Source organism: Pseudoliparis swirei, chromosome 12 (assembly GCF_029220125.1).
Source record: "Pseudoliparis swirei isolate HS2019 ecotype Mariana Trench chromosome 12, NWPU_hadal_v1, whole genome shotgun sequence".
NCBI lineage: Eukaryota > Metazoa > Chordata > Actinopteri > Perciformes > Liparidae > Pseudoliparis > Pseudoliparis swirei.
Genome location: NC_079399.1, coordinates 12,747,252 through 12,764,198, shown reverse-complemented (window position 1 = coordinate 12,764,198; position 16,947 = coordinate 12,747,252). Strand labels below are relative to the sequence as shown.

The 16,947-nt window shown below is 41.2% G+C and overlaps 2 protein-coding genes across 2 annotated transcripts; one reads left to right on the top strand and one right to left on the bottom strand.

Annotated features, from left to right (window-relative positions):
- Positions 1-1,981: 1,981 nt before the first annotated feature.
- On the bottom strand, positions 1,982-10,204 carry nfkbie (nuclear factor of kappa light polypeptide gene enhancer in B-cells inhibitor, epsilon). Its single transcript, XM_056428267.1, has 6 exons — positions 9,499-10,204; positions 6,278-6,380; positions 5,206-5,416; positions 4,570-4,658; positions 3,509-3,757; positions 1,982-2,854 (listed from the first exon to the last, which is right to left on the bottom strand). The coding sequence occupies exons 1-6, from the start codon at positions 9,816-9,818 to the stop codon at positions 2,786-2,788; spliced, it is 1,041 nt and encodes a 346-aa protein (XP_056284242.1). The 5' UTR covers positions 9,819-10,204; the 3' UTR covers positions 1,982-2,785.
- tmem151ba (transmembrane protein 151Ba) lies at positions 8,916-16,706 on the top strand. Its single transcript, XM_056428264.1, has 3 exons — positions 8,916-9,050; positions 12,335-12,782; positions 15,264-16,706. Exons 2-3 carry the CDS (start codon positions 12,696-12,698, stop codon positions 16,704-16,706), a joined length of 1,530 nt encoding a protein of 509 aa, XP_056284239.1. The 5' UTR covers positions 8,916-9,050; positions 12,335-12,695.
- Positions 16,707-16,947: the final 241 nt, after the last annotated feature.

Here is a 16,947-nt window from a genome sequence, read left to right as displayed (position 1 = left end):
TTTACCCTTTGGGTTCAATTTGACGCCAGCAATTAAAACCTCCAGAAAATTATTAGAATTAATATTGTTTTCCAAGTTTAAGTGTGAGGCACTTTATGTTTGTTTGTTGACCACCGAAACAACACCGACATTAAACATTGAATGGGGTCAAATTAATCCTAAGGCGGGGGGAGGGTGTAATATTGATTCGGGTCAAAATGACCCTAAGGCAACACAAGGGTTAAGTAACAATAAGCCGTGAAAGTACAGGTGGAGCTGATACTGTTAATGACAGCTCTGTTCTATGAAAGTAAGCAACGTCATTGAGTGAGCATGAGCTACAATTGACACATCTAAAAGGAATGCATTGTTACTACTTACATCTGCACTTTCTTCTGGTATGACATGTCAAAATGTCTGCTGTGGAAAAGGTCAATGCAAGACTTTTACTTGTAGTGGTTGTTTCTATATTTCCACTTTAATTCCTCAAATAAATGATCTTCTCCCACAAATGCTTTTATGTAATACATATTCTATAATTTGTCTTGCCCTTACATCCTTTGGGCCAGAATTACATAGCCTACAAAAAGTTGTTGGAAATGTGTGTGTTAAAGCAAAAATATTATCGCTGTGAAACGATTAAAAATTGTAATCAAATTAATCATAGGTTTCTGTGGATTAATCATGATTAATCACATATTACCGATATTCTCGGTATATTTTTGTGAGAACATAAAGATTTATGACAAAAGACGGATATAAACATTTATACACAGGGGTGTACATAACTTTTTCAGTGAGTTACTCAGGTGAGTACCGGGAGATGGTGTTTGGTACTCACTCCATATGTAGCGTCAGCTTTTGTGACGTCCACCTACGGGGGGGGGGTTGCTCTGAGGCGCCGGCATCGGAGCTCTGAGGCGCGCGAGACGGAGAGCCGAGACATGTTAACGCGATACGTAGACAGAAATGACATGCTGCTGGTTAGAGACGACCAACAGACCTATTGGAAGCTCATTCTGCGCATGCGTTAAAAAAAACTAACTAATTAATGCTGTAATTTAATCATAATGCGTTAACGCATTATTTTTCACAGCACTAAAAAATATATATTCATATTACATTAAGCCATCACATGTTTAATGATTTATAAATAAAGCAAATACCTTTCTCATTTATAGAGCGAAAACATGCAGTATTACTAAAGTAAAACTGTAGGTCATGCTGGTGTTGCCGTTTGGTGGCAACACCAGCATGATCTACAGTGCATTGTATTCATCACACGAGCAGCTTCAGGCTCAGTGGGGAAGTAGGTATAGTTTCACAACTCTGTTCGAGCCGTTTACCACAGAGCGTTGTCTATTTAGAAGCCGTTACCATAAGAAGTTGTTTCTGCACATGAATTTGCTTCTGTCAAATGCTCACAGCACCGTTTACCTGACCAGAGAAAAAGGACATTGTAATGTGTGTAATGAGTTGTTGTTTTTGTTTTTTTATTCTGGCTAATGACCTTTTGCCAGCTTAGTATTCAACCTGCTCTGCTATCGTCATGTGATTTAAAAAGAGATAAGAGTTGAGTGGAATTTCCAGCCGCTCCACAGTCATTGTGATGTAAGGGCAATGAGGAAGGAGCCACTTACAGGAGGACAAAAGATACACCGAACAAAAGCAGCTGACAGGAAACAAAGACCATCATTTTGTCGTGAAGTGTGCACTTTACTCTATCACTAGTGATTTACTGGATGTGCATGGGTCCAAGAAGAAAAGCAAAGAAGAAAATACAGATTTTTTAACAAATGAGCTTAAAAAGGACTCCAAAAGCTCATTTAATTACCTAATGTCTCCCTTATCACCTGCAATATATTTTATCAAGATTTTTGATAAACCTGATGCTACTACTGCAGAGCAGACATTGGATTATGAGTTTGGGTGTGTACACATACCAAAGAAATACATTCAAACAAAATTGTAACTTTTTCTACCCAGACAAAAGTATATGTAGTGAATTCTTTTAAATTTTATTACAAAATAAACAAATGCATATATTAACTAAACATGGCAGTGTAATTAGACACCAAAGTAAATGAACAGTTACTGCAGATTAAAGACTAGATGAGATAAATAGAGAAAACCGCTTCACAACATGAACCAGCGAACCGAAAACAATCAAAAGGATGAAGCTGCATGTTGTGTCATATATTACATTTTAATTTGGACTACCACTCTTCTAATAAATAGCAGAATGTGATTAGTTTGTCTTCGTAGGATTGCAAGTCTCTTTGGAACACACAGTTAGTTTTACATTTAGTAAATGGAACATTAATTTTGCTCCACAAAAAGTATTTATGTGGCAACAATGAAAAGCAGTGGAAAAATACGCATAAATGAACTGATAAAGTTTGAGAAACTATGAAACAAAGCAATTTGAATGTTCAATTTATAGCCATTAAAACTAGGTCAATGTGATTAAGAGGTAGAATTTTTGATGGACATTGAACATGTTGACAGTTTGGCTTTTGTTCCGACCCCTTCCATGCGGAAACGATGCGTAACCAATGACTCAGGAACATCGATTTGTTGTGTTCAATTAATTAATTAGGCAGAATCACTCTCTTTGTCAGAGGGAAGTAAGATTTATACGTGCACATAAAAGATAAATGCTAAATCAAATCAGAATGAATACAAAAAGAAGCTCTATTAAATGAAAACGTCCCACTCAAATGCAGCTTTTTTTTTTTTTAAGAAATCAAAAGGTTTTAGCCGCTCCAGAAAAAAGTTTAGATTATTGTTAAGCCTACGATCGAGCTCAAAACTTCACACTGACCACCGACCTCCCAGAGATCTGGATGTCGTCAAAAGGAAATAGAGCCAGAATCTGAAAGACAAGGATACAAAAAGTTAAATTTTACTGATGTTTTTTTCTAATTGTCTGACAGGATAAACTAAATATCTGACTCCCAGTGTAGGAATGCAAGTGTTGCAGTTGAAGTCATGAAAGTAAAGTTGAGAATAAATGCCGCTCACAGTTCATTATGAGGCGAGGAACATTAAAAAGATAGGGATGTTGTTATTCTACACGTTTTATTATTGACAACAAATCCCAAACAAGGTTTCATTCCATCTTCCACACTTTCTGGCTCATCTACTCCGTCAGTCTCAAAATGTTTCCTTCTACACAATCCCTAAAAAACGAGTTACAATTATATTACCTTTTCTAAAAAGGCATTGTAATTTTCTAAAACAGATGGGCAGTTGTTTTTTTAAGCAAATGCTACTGAAACAGGTGTAAATAGTGCTTTTGTCTGGGACTATTTTCACCTGCGTATTAATACATATATATATTAATGAAAGCAGAATTGTGTATGTTGAAATAATTACAAATATATCAGAATGCCCATGTTCCTCATATCGAAGGAACATGTCATCCAGTGTGGCTCATTGGTGTTCTAATGGTGGTCTATGGCACTCTGTAGGGTGGTCCAGTTAACGCTGATGTTCATTCATGCAACTGTCAATCACAATAACTTACATCATCGTTGCCGTCCGCCAGATCCAGCGCCGTTTCGTCCTCCATGTTTCGCAGCATCGTGTCAGCGCCAGACTGGCAAAGGAGGTTGGCGATGGCGGCGTCCTGCCTCCCCACTGCGAGATGCAGGGAAGTGCAGCCGTTAAACATGGCAGCATCCACATTGGCTCCCCTGCTGAGCAGCAGCTTCACTGATGTGATGTCATGCAGCTCCGTGGCGAGATGAAGTGCTGTTTTTCCACTTGTACCTTCCTGCAAGAGCGTCGATGAAAAAAATAGTAATCAGAGATTGATGAAGTCATTTAAATTAATATGTTTCCGTTTGTATGGACCGGTTTCTTCTAATGTTGCACGATGCAAACTTGGAAGAAAATGATATAGTAGGTGACAATAATATTAATTATTATAATTTTCTTTTAAAAGCTGGATGTGAGGCACAGTGACATCTTTGGCCAGTAATTTTAACCGAGAGGAATGTCTGGGGTAGTTTTGGGACTGACTGCCATGTTCCCTTCCATCAGTAGATAGTTAAGAGTGGCTGGCCAGCCTAATCATATCTCAAATCTAATTATGTCACCATGAATCCTACAGGAAACCCAGAGCTCAGCGCATATCACTATCAGCATTGCACGGGGGCAGCAGATTTAGACAAGAACACAACATGAGGCCAGGGTGCAGTAAACAGTATATAAATACTGGTACTGGATTATGTGAATGACACTACTAGAAAACACTAAACAGAAACTAATTGAACAAACTTTTAAAAGTTCTCTCATCATCTACACTTTCTTTCTTTAAAATATATGCAGAGAGAGACACATGTATGACACATCGCTTCAACCTTAGAGGTGGCAGGTCAGGGTCAGCTGGCTGCAGATAGAAGCCTCCGGGGTCGACTTGAAGGTAATTTCACACCGAGTTACATAGCAACAGAAAAGTTCTACTTTATATTCTGTGAGATAACAGATTTAGTGTGTATTGGCCATTTAAGTAGAGCTGTGTTTTTAAAAGACGATAATAAGCCATATGACGTAGTTCAGTAAGGAGTCATTTCACACACTAACCTGGATATTCAAGTCTGCTCCCTTTTTCACCAGCAGCTTCATAATCGGATGTTGCCTGTTCAGTGCAGCCAAGTGAAGACAGGCCAGACCTGCAAGGGCACACTTTGGTTCAAATATGTAACATGGGGTTCATTTTGAGGGCTGTAAGAGACTGAACTTTTTTTTTTTTTAAGTATGTTTTTCCAAACAAAAAAAAAACAAAAAAAGAAATCAAGAAGACGTGCTGCATATCTACAATTCTACTACAAATTGATTTAGCAAACACCCCACATCTGTGCCACCCTTACAACTGTTGCTAAACAAAGCTATGGGACCAGAAAATACTGGTCCCCCTAAAGCTAGAGTTAACAAAACTGAATTTCTATTATTTCGAAATATAATGTTTCCTTTCATGCTATATTGGTTTAGCAATGGCAACAACATCTATTATTTATTTTCACATTTCTGACAACATAAAAGACACTTCTTAGCCTAAATGCAAAAAAAAAGGTCATAATGTATTTAGAGACACTCAACATCCGAGTTGAATAATCTGTGAGGTTCAAATTCAAATAATCCCACATAGAAATGCGCCAACATAACAGAAATAGATTATTGGCTGAATAAAGCCCTGCAAGAGATCGTATTTGTCCTCACCTCTCCAGTTCTGGGTCTCGAGGACCGGCGCCAGCTTGCTGGGGGAAACCTCTCCGGTCATTTCGGTGGCGCAGTCTGTCTGCCCATGCTGGCAGGCCACATGGAGTGCTGTGTTCCCCTCATGGTCCTGCAGCGCCAAACTGGCCCCTTTCTCCACCAGGCCCTTCACCACGTCTGTCAGGTTCAGGTAGGTGGCCAGGTGCAAAGAGCTCTGAGGGTCACAAAAGACAAAAGGATGTGTCGTGCTATCAAACTGCAAGTTAAATGAAATACAAACTATTTATCATAACCAACGCCAGAATGTTAGGTCAATCAAATGATTGATTATTTAATTAAAGATCGATGGATTGATTTTAGATTGCTCAGTTGGACTAAAACAATTTGAAGACTCTTTTCACGATCCAAAAAAACTAAAATTCCACAAAAAGTAAAATAACTATTCTACAATGTCAATAACAGATAGTTGCAGACCTGATCAGGTAGGTTTCTTTGTAATAAAAAATAAAAAAATAATAACAAAAGAGTCATTTCCTAATCAGTATTCAAACGATTTAGGAGAGATTTTCATTTATTCACTGACGGGTTAAGAATAATTTGTTTTGGTAATGTATCTAAACGTGAGGTTTTTAAATAACTATTTAGAAGAAATTAGGCCCCAGAAAGGCTGAGTCACTGCATTAAGTGCTGAGTCTTTTCCTTCTGACACTTCTGTCAGTTAGCTCAGTCTTTATTTTTGGTTTCTACATAAGTTTGAAGGACTGGAACAATTTCTACACCCACAGCCTCAGTAGGATAAACTCCACAGCTCCCTGTGGTGCCATTTCTACAGGAGGTAGAGGAGGGGAGTTTCCGTTCAAGTCCCTTATGAGTTAACACGGGAACCACCCACAGTGACGTCCATGAGAGAGGACGGACTGCAAATAAAGAGGAACATCAGCTCTCTCGAACTATCGAGATATAAATAATGCCACTGGTTCCACAATCAAGACACAAGACTGGGAGGAAGTCACTCCGGATCCAAAAGTTCCAGTAGAGGCTGCTTGTGTAGTAGAAAGGGTCAGGATGCACTCACCTGGTACAAGTCGTTTTGTATGTCCAGGACTTCTTTTGGGAATAGCTGTATCAACTGTTGAGCAATGACTTTGTCTTCATGGATGATTGCTAAGTGCAGGATTCTACAGGAGTGGCAAAGAAAAGATAAACATCGTTACCCATCATGATTGCAAAAACCAGCAAACTTGAGTTACGTTGCATTGTACATACAATTATCACCCAACAGTGAAAAAGAACGGACAGAAAGTGTTGCCTCACAATTATTATAAGCATTCATCTCAATAGACTCCCTCAAAATGTTGATTTAGTGGTTGTGGTATTGAGCAATACAATAACCTTTTCGTATAATTTTGTAAAACGGTATGGAGCGATGTTAAAGTAAAGAGGCATTAAAAGCACCTCTTAGTGGGAGGCTGTAGCAAACAAACATTTAATTTAGACAAAACTAGGACAATACAAAGATCCTCATCTGTAAAACGATTAATAAGATTCAAATTAAAGTTTAGCATCAAGTTGCCTTCAGTGTCGGGCTGAGGATGCTATTCTATTTAAGCGAACAGTGCAATGCAAAATGTATGTTTCTGCAGTTACTGTGCTCCCTTCAAGATCAGCAAAGAGTTGAAATACTGTTTATCAATTCAGCAATCTCTCTTTATCTATGTCTAATTTCTCTCTTACACCAGCATCCAGCCAAAAGTGCCGTTCATCACATCCATCCTGCACAGACATGTCATTCAGTTTAATACACACATCTCGGAGGAGTTTTAACTTGAATTAATTTCGTACGCCATTCAAATTAATAATATAATAAGTAATGTTTTGACTGATACACATAATTGTCAGAAATCACAGTAACAACAATGATATATTACGTATGCCTTTTAACCGGTTGATAAATTAAACTTGTATTTTTATTTCGCTAAACAATGATGATTATGATCCTTGTTTGACTTTTATAGAAGTGGAAGTCAACTATTAATCCTTCAAAATGTGTTCAAATACATTCATTGGGACGCAAAACACTTTATCAGGGGTTGGAATCAAAGGGTTAGTCACGATTTGACACAATCGTAACGTGTTGCCAAAGCCTCAGAATAAAGATTATTAATTAATTAATTAATTGATTATTTTCCAGATGTCTTGCAATAATTTGAAGTAAACAACCACAACACCAATTCTGCGTTTCTGGTTTGCAAAGTGTGCTCTGACATGACAACTCTTTAAGAGGGAGCTGGTCACAAAACAGTGTTACCAAATATTTGGAGCTGAACAATTAGTCAATTGACAGACATTGTATCAGCAACTATTTTGATCATTGATCAAATGTGTCATATTTTTCAATTAGTTGGTATTCATTTCGTTAGAATGTTCTGCTTTTCTAAATTGAACAACTTTAAGCCTTTGACTGTTTCCACTTTGATTGAATTTGACTACGGCCTCTGGAAAAATGTGGTGAGCGTTTTTCAGTCTTATCTGGTGTTTTATAGACTGAACAGTGAATCAATAATCAAGAACAAGGTTGATAATTATTGCAGTAGTGTGTGCAGTACATAAAATTTACACACACATAAACAAAACAAACAAAAACATGTCGGCTAAAGCATTTTAGACCAATTTAAAACTAGAAACAGCTGAACTGACAGAAAACTGAACAGTTTTTCGATTCAAATATCTGTGTTGAATAGAAATTAATCAATCACTAAAGTATCTCAATAATGGTTGTATGTGCACTGATAATGTGTCTCACACAAAAGTATCATGACATGGAGCTAAAACTGCCTGATTCGAATGTCTGCAGAATAAGAGCTGGTGAACAACTATTCCGGGCTGTGAGCAAACCTCTTTGTGTGAAAGGGACTTCCTGGTTTGAGTAAAACTTGAATGAATAAGAACTAAAAAATCCCACGGGGGAGAAAAAAGTCATGTTTCGAATTCTCTTCAAATCAAGCAGCACAGGGTGGTGTTTCAGGTGCGTTTCCCCCCTCCCAGGTATCTATAGTTATGGCGTGAGAATGAAACCATGTGGCCCCAACAACCAGCAAGTGGAAATGAAAAGAGGTCAGAGACGCAACAAGGCTTCTACAATGCTGGGGACGACGTCAACCAGCACAATAGAGGCTGCGGGAGTCATTAGTAGGCCTGCTTTTACGTCAAAAGACTGATGACAAGATGAGCTGGTCACACAAGAAACACGAGCTGATAAGGCTTCGTGAAGGTTGGGGTGATTGTGTGCAAAGTGAGCCAGTTTCATTGACGCAAACAGCCATTGAGACAGCTGACATTGAAGTCTGGCAGAAGAAAGAAATAGAAGAAAGACAAACAGCAGTGAATTGTGGGAACCACCAATACAATCACGCTCACACTGTCCTATCCTGATCAACAAGTTTCTTGGATCAAAGCCGTCCACGTTGCTGCCTCATTGCATGCGTTTTGTCTGCATGGGGAAGTCCAGGAATTTCTGTTTCACTTCTGTTTACTCACTGAGACACGTATCACAGGAGTCTGTCCACATTCATGACAAGGACAAAGTTCATTACAAAAAGTGCAGTATCACACCGCTATGAAATCCCCTTCAAAACAATGATCGCAGGAAGAGCTGTGCCTCAAACTCAATGTCATTTAGACTCCGTCAATTGACTTCCATTTATGGGAATATTATATCATCTCATCATCTCCCGTGGAATAAAAGATACGTTTTTTAGCAGCCAGTAGAGCTGAAACTACAGAAAATGAACCAGCATTTAGATTTTTTTACGCAACAATGCCATATAATTCCCTCCAGCTTCTCACATGTGAGGATTTTATTTTTTTCTCTATGTTTTCGATAATTGTAAGAGGAATATTTAAGGATTTATGGTTGTTAGTTGGATAAAACAAGACATTTAAAAAAAGGTGTCCTATTGAACTTTAAGAATTTATGAGGGATGTTGTTGTATTTTCTCTCATTTTATAGATACAATTGAAACATGTACCGTTTAAATCATTATTAGTTGCAGCCCTAACCACCCTATAGTGTTGAAAGAAAGCAGGTGATGGGGCCGTTGAAGTGGACATTGGAAATACATTAACAAGAGAGGATGATACAACATTTAGAGTTGGCCCCAAAACTGAGGGAAACATTGTTCAAACGCAAGGCACCGAGTGTAAACTTCCCCCAGCAGTGGGGCGTTCAAAGACCCAGACATGCTCTGAAAAGTTGTGCTCGTGCATAAGGAATTGAGAAAATGAACAAGCACATACGTGTCTCCATCTTCAGTGATAGTGGTGAGCACGTTCACCTCCTGCTCAGTGACATCAGAGCTCTGCGCGTGCTCCTCCGGGGCGCTGGACAGCGTGCAGTCCGCTACTATCTCCGACAGGCTCTCGACCGTGATGGACGAGGAGCCGTAGGCTGAGTCCAGGCGCTCCTCCCCGCCGGAAAACTTGTCCCTCGCCCCGCTGAAGTCGGCGCTCGGCTCCCGGGGCTCCTCCGACTTCAGCATGGAGCGATACGAGTCAATGCCCGAGTCCGTGCGGTTATCCTCCAACAAGTCATCTTTCCTACAGTCGTCGCTCGCCATGGTCGCGGTGGCCTCGCTGGGTTCCCCCTCCCTCCTTCCGCGAGGATTTAACGCCGACTCTCGGGTGTAGTCGCCTCTCGGCTCTCGGGGATGTGACCGGAGTCCGAGGAAAGCCGACTCACACCTGAGGAAACCGCCGCTCCTTTGAAAACCCAGAGCAATGCGCCGCTTCGTTTCATGCCACTGGCCGCTACTACATTACCTCACAGCAGCAGGTCTTCACTTTTAATCGATTAAAAGTGAGTTTTAAAGTTTCAAACTACGGTATGGTCATTCCGAACTTCGTGAAAAGGGTTCAAATCTAGCTGGAAGTAGAGAAGCGGCCGCCCTTCGTCAAGATATCCGGTAACAGCGTGAGCTCCAGGCCGAGCAATGAAAGGCGAAGCTGTTTTTGTCAAGCGGGGGAATCCCCAGTGCGCGTGAGCAAACACACGCACACGTACACACGCTCGCGCCACACATAACTTCCACTGAGCGTCAACATCCAACAAAGTAAAAGCGGAAAAGATTGGATTTTCAAAATAAATGTGTATTTGAAAAATTACCACAAATTCAATGAGTTTAATATAGAGAAACATATTACATATCAATAAGGTACAAACTCCAAATATCCCCAACAATAAAATTACAATTCCTCCACTGAATTGTATTATTAGTAGTGTGAAGACAGCTTTAAAAAAGCATGTACAGTGTATATTTATGTAGGGGAATAAATGTTATACAACATATTAAACACCCTTGTGATGAAGTAGAATATGAACAGAAAATGTCTTTGTTTGAATTACATTAGCATGTAACACTAATGAAAGATTGATGAAAATGACTGAACTCATGGTCAAAATGGTTGGCAAAAAATAAAGTATGATTATGATTTGTAGTTAAAGAACAAACAATTGGAAACCAGATCAATCACACATGATTTGCAATTCAACAATAAGTATTTAAAAATCCTGAATAAACTGGAAATGTCATATTAAAAATTCCTAGAAGTCCTCCTCTTGACTGCAGCAGGCTTGTTACTGGTTGCGGCATGAACACACATGTAGGCACTTTATTATAGGGAATAACTTGAAAAAGCCAGTTTACATAAATCTCACATAAAAACCTATAGAACTTATTTAATTGTTGTATATCTCAGTCATATAGTCTCAGTCAAACAAAATGATATTTGATATTTGATAGATAGATAGATAGATAGATACTTTATTCATTTGTTCATTCATTTACTCCGCTGCTCCCCCAGCAGACTACGGAGAAGTACAGAGCACTTGCCATAACAGACAGAACATCTCTAACATCTTGCTGCACACATCAAATGATCGAAGTCGACTCCTCCCCTTCTTGTACACAGTGTTGATGTTGGCCTTCCAGTTCAGTCTGTTGTCGATGGAGTCACCCGCAGGAACTTGTACTACTCCACCATGTCCACATCCTCTCCCAGAACTATCAGCGGGTTGTGGAGCCGTCGTCTTCCTCCTCCTTACCCCATATTTTCTGTCTTGAGTTGTGGCCTCCAAGGAAAGATAAGCAGAGTTTAAAGTTGCACTTTTGACCTCCCGAAAGTTCACGAATAACTCAACTATCATTTCTTGTTTCCTTTTCTTTCTTGAAAATGCTTGTTTGTTGTTTGGCCATTAGAGGGCTCACTACTGCTGAGGACCAGATTCCTCTATAAAACAATCCTGACTGTCAGAGAGAAACCTTTACTGCTGCCAATAACCGCCATCTGTTTAATGTTATGCCAGGTGTCCAGTTCAATGTCGATACGTTTGCTACGATTAATAAGGATTGTATATGGTACAGGGTTCCTGTAATAGTGCTGTTTACAAAGGTGAAATAGAAATAGAAGGAATGCACAATATACAATAGGAGCATTAACAGTGCTGGAAGCATTATAGATTCATCAGTGTTTCTGTGATTAAACAGACTATTTATGAATTTATGAATGACATAGATAAATCACATATTTAACAAAAAACAACAAGACAAAATATAAACCAAGCATGAACCAATCATACCTTACATCTTTAAACAGTGGCTTGAAATGGCTGTCAGGCTCAGAATTATTATGTGCTTACTATTCTTAATCATTTATCTTGTTGAACATTACACAATTACCGAAGCCCTATTGTATTACATTCATTATGTTTTTTTTCTGTATGTGTTTGGTGCTCAATAGTGAGTTTACTGTGGGGGATGAATATTATGTTAAAATATAAAATACCAAGCATCAGCCTGTATTTAGCTGTGTATTGTTGCAATAAGGAACTTAAATTTTTTAAAATTTATTACCTCATTGAAGCCTTCATTTTGAAAGGAGATACCATTGTTATTATCATAATTGGTCCATACTGCGAAGGTCATGCAGCTAATGATATGCAGGGGGCGGGACCCTCTCTGCAGTCCCGCCTCTGTGTGTGTTGTGATTTACTTGAACTGGGATGTGTGTGTTATTTACATTGTGGTGTCGGGCTGGCAGCTCACACGTGCCGCTGCGTTTCGTCTTTGTCTTGCAGCATCGCAGCTTCACCGGCTGCTCGGGGCACTGCCGACCAGGAGAGGAGCTGACTGTCGCCTTTGTCGTTTCCTAACATTGCATCCCTCGCAGCCCTCTTCGCAGGAGGAAACTCAGCCTCTTTTGCACGTCTTCAGAGGCACAATGAGAGGATTCCTGTAGCGGATACCCAGCGACGTCTGCCCACCTGGAGGATGCTGGGATGCTGCATGTTTTGAGCGTTGCTGGGGCGACGGCCGTACGAGTTTCTTATGGGTGATGCACAAGAGGGGTTCTCGATGTCTTTATGTTTCATCCTGATTTGGAATCCCTCCATCCCACCAGGGGATCCATGACCAGGTTTCTGTTGTACCGTTGCCGTCATGTGCTCAGCGTCGGCTGCAACGGCCAGTGAAAGCAGCACCACCACCACCGTCCCTGAAGAGGAGCAGGACAGTCCCCGGGAGGAGGTGAGGACTCATTGTTTGCAATGTGAAGGCCAGTTAAAAAAAAAAAATCAAAATCGGCTACACTCATCAGTTTTTGGCGATTAGAGTTTAAAAATGGGACGTGCACAGAACGCGTGGAGATTAGTTGTATTGCATCGTAGTAATTGCCTAATATGCAGGAGATGAACCTGTGCGTCCAAGCGCGCACCCGAGAGCGTGAACGTGCATTGATGTATATTGGTCTCCCGCTTATAGACACGTTTCCAAAATGGGGCTTGGGGACCCCTTGTGCGTCCTGGAAAGGGTCCAAATGGGGCTGCAGATAACTGAAACTGCCTAATATCAATGTCACAATAATGAGAGAATATAAGAACTATAATTTTCTTTAAATGTTTTGACACACAATTCTTCAGGAACACAATCTATGTGGGTTTGTCACTTTAAAGACAAATAAGTCTTTCTCCAGACAGTGAGTTTAACTGAAGTGAAATATCTCAATAAGGATATTCTGTCGCCTATTGACTGTATTACAACAGAGGTATAAGCGCATTCAAATGTTTCCTGCATGAAGACATATTAATGAATTAGGGATCTATTACCTCAGTAGAAACACTATATGTGTCCCTCTCCCTCTACTTACTGTGAATATTCTTCCCCTTCAAACACACATGTTGGATAAGTTACATATCCATTACACAAGAGGGTTTTTATATAACCCCGCTGGTCTTACTATATCAAGAGAAAGTGTCCGAGAGAGATACTTAATTCAAGGCAACAGTGGTGTCATGAAGCTTCTCCAGCCGTGAAGGTTCTGACTGATTCATTTATTTTCAAAAATAAGAATATTGATCACGGTTTCATGTGCCTTCTTGTAGAAGTAACAATTATCATGGGTTTGTGTGTGTGTGCGTGTGTGTGTGTGTGTGTGTGTGTGTGTGTGGGGGTCAAGTTAATGAAATAAGTCACTTCCTTCCTTTTCTGCCATATGATTCAATGATATCAAGCAGGGAGTTTTCCATTGAAATGTAATTTTAAAGTTATTATTAATCCAGTCAGCATCCAACTCACTGTTCTTGAAGCCTCATCTCTGGTATACTACTTTATGTTAAGGGTGAAAGATGGTGTGCAATTGAACTTTGTAAAATAATTTACATACCTGCACATTTATATGACTGCTGTTTTAAGATTATAATATTGCTACTTTCATTCAATGGCACATTTTTAATCAAATACTGCCACATACAGGTATATTTGGTTTCCATTAAAAATGTCTCCTTCTACTCAAACTGTTTGTCATTATTCCTGGTGTTTAAACAGAGGCTGTGACGTGTAACATGAGCCACAAAGTATGTCATGTTGTATTGATTATAGTTGTTAAGCGTGTACAGAATGCTCTCCTTCTGCAATAGGTTAATCTCAAAGGGGAATTTCAATGTTAATCCCTTTCATCCCGTCGGGTGGAGCCTTGGGTTGGCAAGGGCCTTGGGGACTATGTGGCCAAGGTGGAGGAGATAATTATGGAGGAAAAACATCTATTATTTATGCTTGTCTGTAGCTCGAAGAGCCCAGAGCTGACACATTGAATTCAATACATCAATGCAGTGATGCTGTTGCTGTGGTCGCACATATGTAGAGGCTGACCTATGCAAGAGATGGAGAAGATAACCATATTTTTAAAGCTGAATCAGTGTGTATAATAAAGTAGGCTCTGCCTATATGTCTGTAATGCAATTGCATTGCAATGTGCAATGTCTGTAATGCAAATTATTTGAATGAATTTTGTTATAATTCATCCTTCCTGGGGCTTTTTAATCTCTGCCAGGTTTCTGTGGGCAGGGTTCCCAAAAAGCGTGACTAGCTCTTGATGCAGGCACCGGGGCTTGCTCTGCCCCGCGGTGATACAGGGTGGCTCCAGCTTTGTGCTGCCACAGTCAAACGGCTGCTTTTTTCTGGCTGGCGTGACATTCAACGCTGTATCTACCTCTCAGAATATTTCTGCTCTTTTACGCCTTTCCTATTCTAAAATATATTATTTATACAAACACACACACTATGGCCACATGCACACCGAACGTGCTACTGGCGTTATTTTGCGTATATTCCTAACATGGTACTTTTTGCATTAATCAGCCATTTTTTCTTGGATTTAATTATAAGAGCGGGTGACTTTTTTTGATAATAACAACCACAGACCAAGGCATAAGCAATCGACTCACGGCTCATGCATAAACTATGCCAAAGCACTTACAATGAAGAATCTTTCCTTAAATATTTCATATGCACGAGCCACTACTTTTTAAACTTTTTCTAACTTTATACCATACAGATATTTAGGACACACTCAATTATATATTCAAGTGTGTAATTACAGGAAATAAAATCCTGCTTTGAGTGTTCTGGAGTTATATTCTGAGGAATTGTTGTGGCATTACTCACGACAAACGCAATCTACCGACAGTATTGTTCCATTGACGTATCGCTGTCTTCTCATCTTCTTTGTAGCAGCAGCCGCAGAAGCAGTCCTTGACTAAATCCTTGTGTCAGGAAACTCACTGGAAATGCCTGCTGCTGTCCCTGCTGATGTACGGCTGCGTCGGGGCGATGGCCTGGTGCCAGGTGACCAAGGTCACGCGCCTCTCCTTCGACAACGCTTACAAGGGGAAGTCCATGATGTACCACGAAAGTCCCTGCTCCAACGGCTACATCTACATCCCTTTGGCCTTCCTGGTCATGCTCTACGTGGTCTACCTGGTGGAGTGTTGGCACTGCTACACCAGGGATGAGCTACAGTACAAGGTGGATGTTGACAGTGTGGTGGAGCGCATCCAGCGCATGCAGCAGGCTACGCCCTGCATCTGGTGGAAGGCCATTAGCTACCATTACATCAGGAGGATGCGGCAGGTGACGCGCTACCGTAATGGAGATGCCTACACCACCACACAGGTCTACCATGAGCGAGTCAACAGCCACGTGGCTGAGGCAGAGTTTGATTATGGGAACTGTGGGGTTAAGGACATCGCAAAGAACCTGTTGGGTCTGGAGGACTTCCCCATCACCAGGCTGAGGTTCACAAAGTGCTTTAGCTTTGCCAATGTGGAGTCAGAAAACTCTTACCTGACCCAGCGGGCCAGGTTCTTCACAGAGAATGAGGGCCTGGATGACTACATGGAGGCCCGTGAGGGGATGCACCTGAAGAATGTCGACTTTAAGGAGCATATGATTGCCTTTTCGGATCCTAATCACCTTCCCTGGTACGCAGCCCACTCCTCTTTCTGGGTGGCAGCTGCTTTCACGCTCTCCTGGCCTCTGCGGGTGCTGACCGAGTACCACACTGCCTGTGTACACTACCATGTAGAGAAGCTGTTTGGGTTTGACTTTGTGCCAGTAAGCCCGTCTGAGGAGCGACCACAATGCAGACACATCCCACGAGTCAACACAATCGAGAGCACGGAGTTGGAGTGGCACATCCGCTCCAACCAGCAGCTGGTGCCCAGTTACTCCGAGGCCGTTCTCATGGATCTGGCTCAGCTCTCAGGAAGCTGTAACAACTCCTCTGTATGTGGCGGCTATGGCGGCCACAGGCAGAACTGTGAAAGCTGCCATCGTGCCATCAGCAGCTCCTCCATCTTCTCTCGGAGTGCCCTCAGCATCTGCAACGCGGGGAGCCCCCGCATCCCCTTCAGCGCCAGCCGCTTCTCGCTGGGCCGGTTGTACGGATCCAGGCGGAGGTGTCTGTGGAGGAGCAGCGGGAGCCTGAACGAGCGGCCCTGCCCCACAGAGAGCACGCACTGTCTGTCAGGTCAGCAGGCAAGTGAGGAGAACCCTCCGGCCTACCAGGACGCTCGATACTTCCCGGTGCTCATTGTGCATCGCAGCGAAGGCTGCGTCAACCACGACCACCGCTCCCTGCACAGAAACGGCTCCTGCGTGGAGACTTCTCTATGACCCGCAGCTGCCAGACTTATCTGCAGCACGGGATGTGATGATACAATTATAATATTGACTTCTGCTTCTACCTTTTACAATCGAGGGAAATTAGTCACCCGCAAGTTACCACAAACAAGGATTTGTTCAAGTTTTGGAAGATACTGTAGCCAAAACAGGAAACCTGGGAAAGTCCTTCCAGTTCAGTCAATAATTCAGGGGAGAAGTTGATGTTATCGGTGAGAGGCTGTTCAATATAATA

Bases quoted from the DNA above. Each gene is read 5' to 3' on its own strand.
- nfkbie (XM_056428267.1), bottom strand. From the start codon at position 9,818: ATGGCGAGCGACGACTGTAGGAAAGATGACTTGTTGGAGGATAACCGC. The intron at 5,417-6,277 runs GTGAGTGCATCC...TGTGACCCTCAG, and splicing joins TACAAAACGACTTGTACCAG to AGCTCTTTGCACCTGGCCAC. The intron at 4,659-5,205 runs GTGAGGACAAAT...GTGCCCTTGCAG, and splicing joins CGAGACCCAGAACTGGAGAG to GTCTGGCCTGTCTTCACTTG.
- tmem151ba (XM_056428264.1), top strand. From the start codon at position 12,696: ATGTGCTCAGCGTCGGCTGCAACGGCCAGTGAAAGCAGCACCACCACC. The intron at 12,783-15,263 runs GTGAGGACTCAT...TCTTCTTTGTAG, and splicing joins AGGACAGTCCCCGGGAGGAG to CAGCAGCCGCAGAAGCAGTC.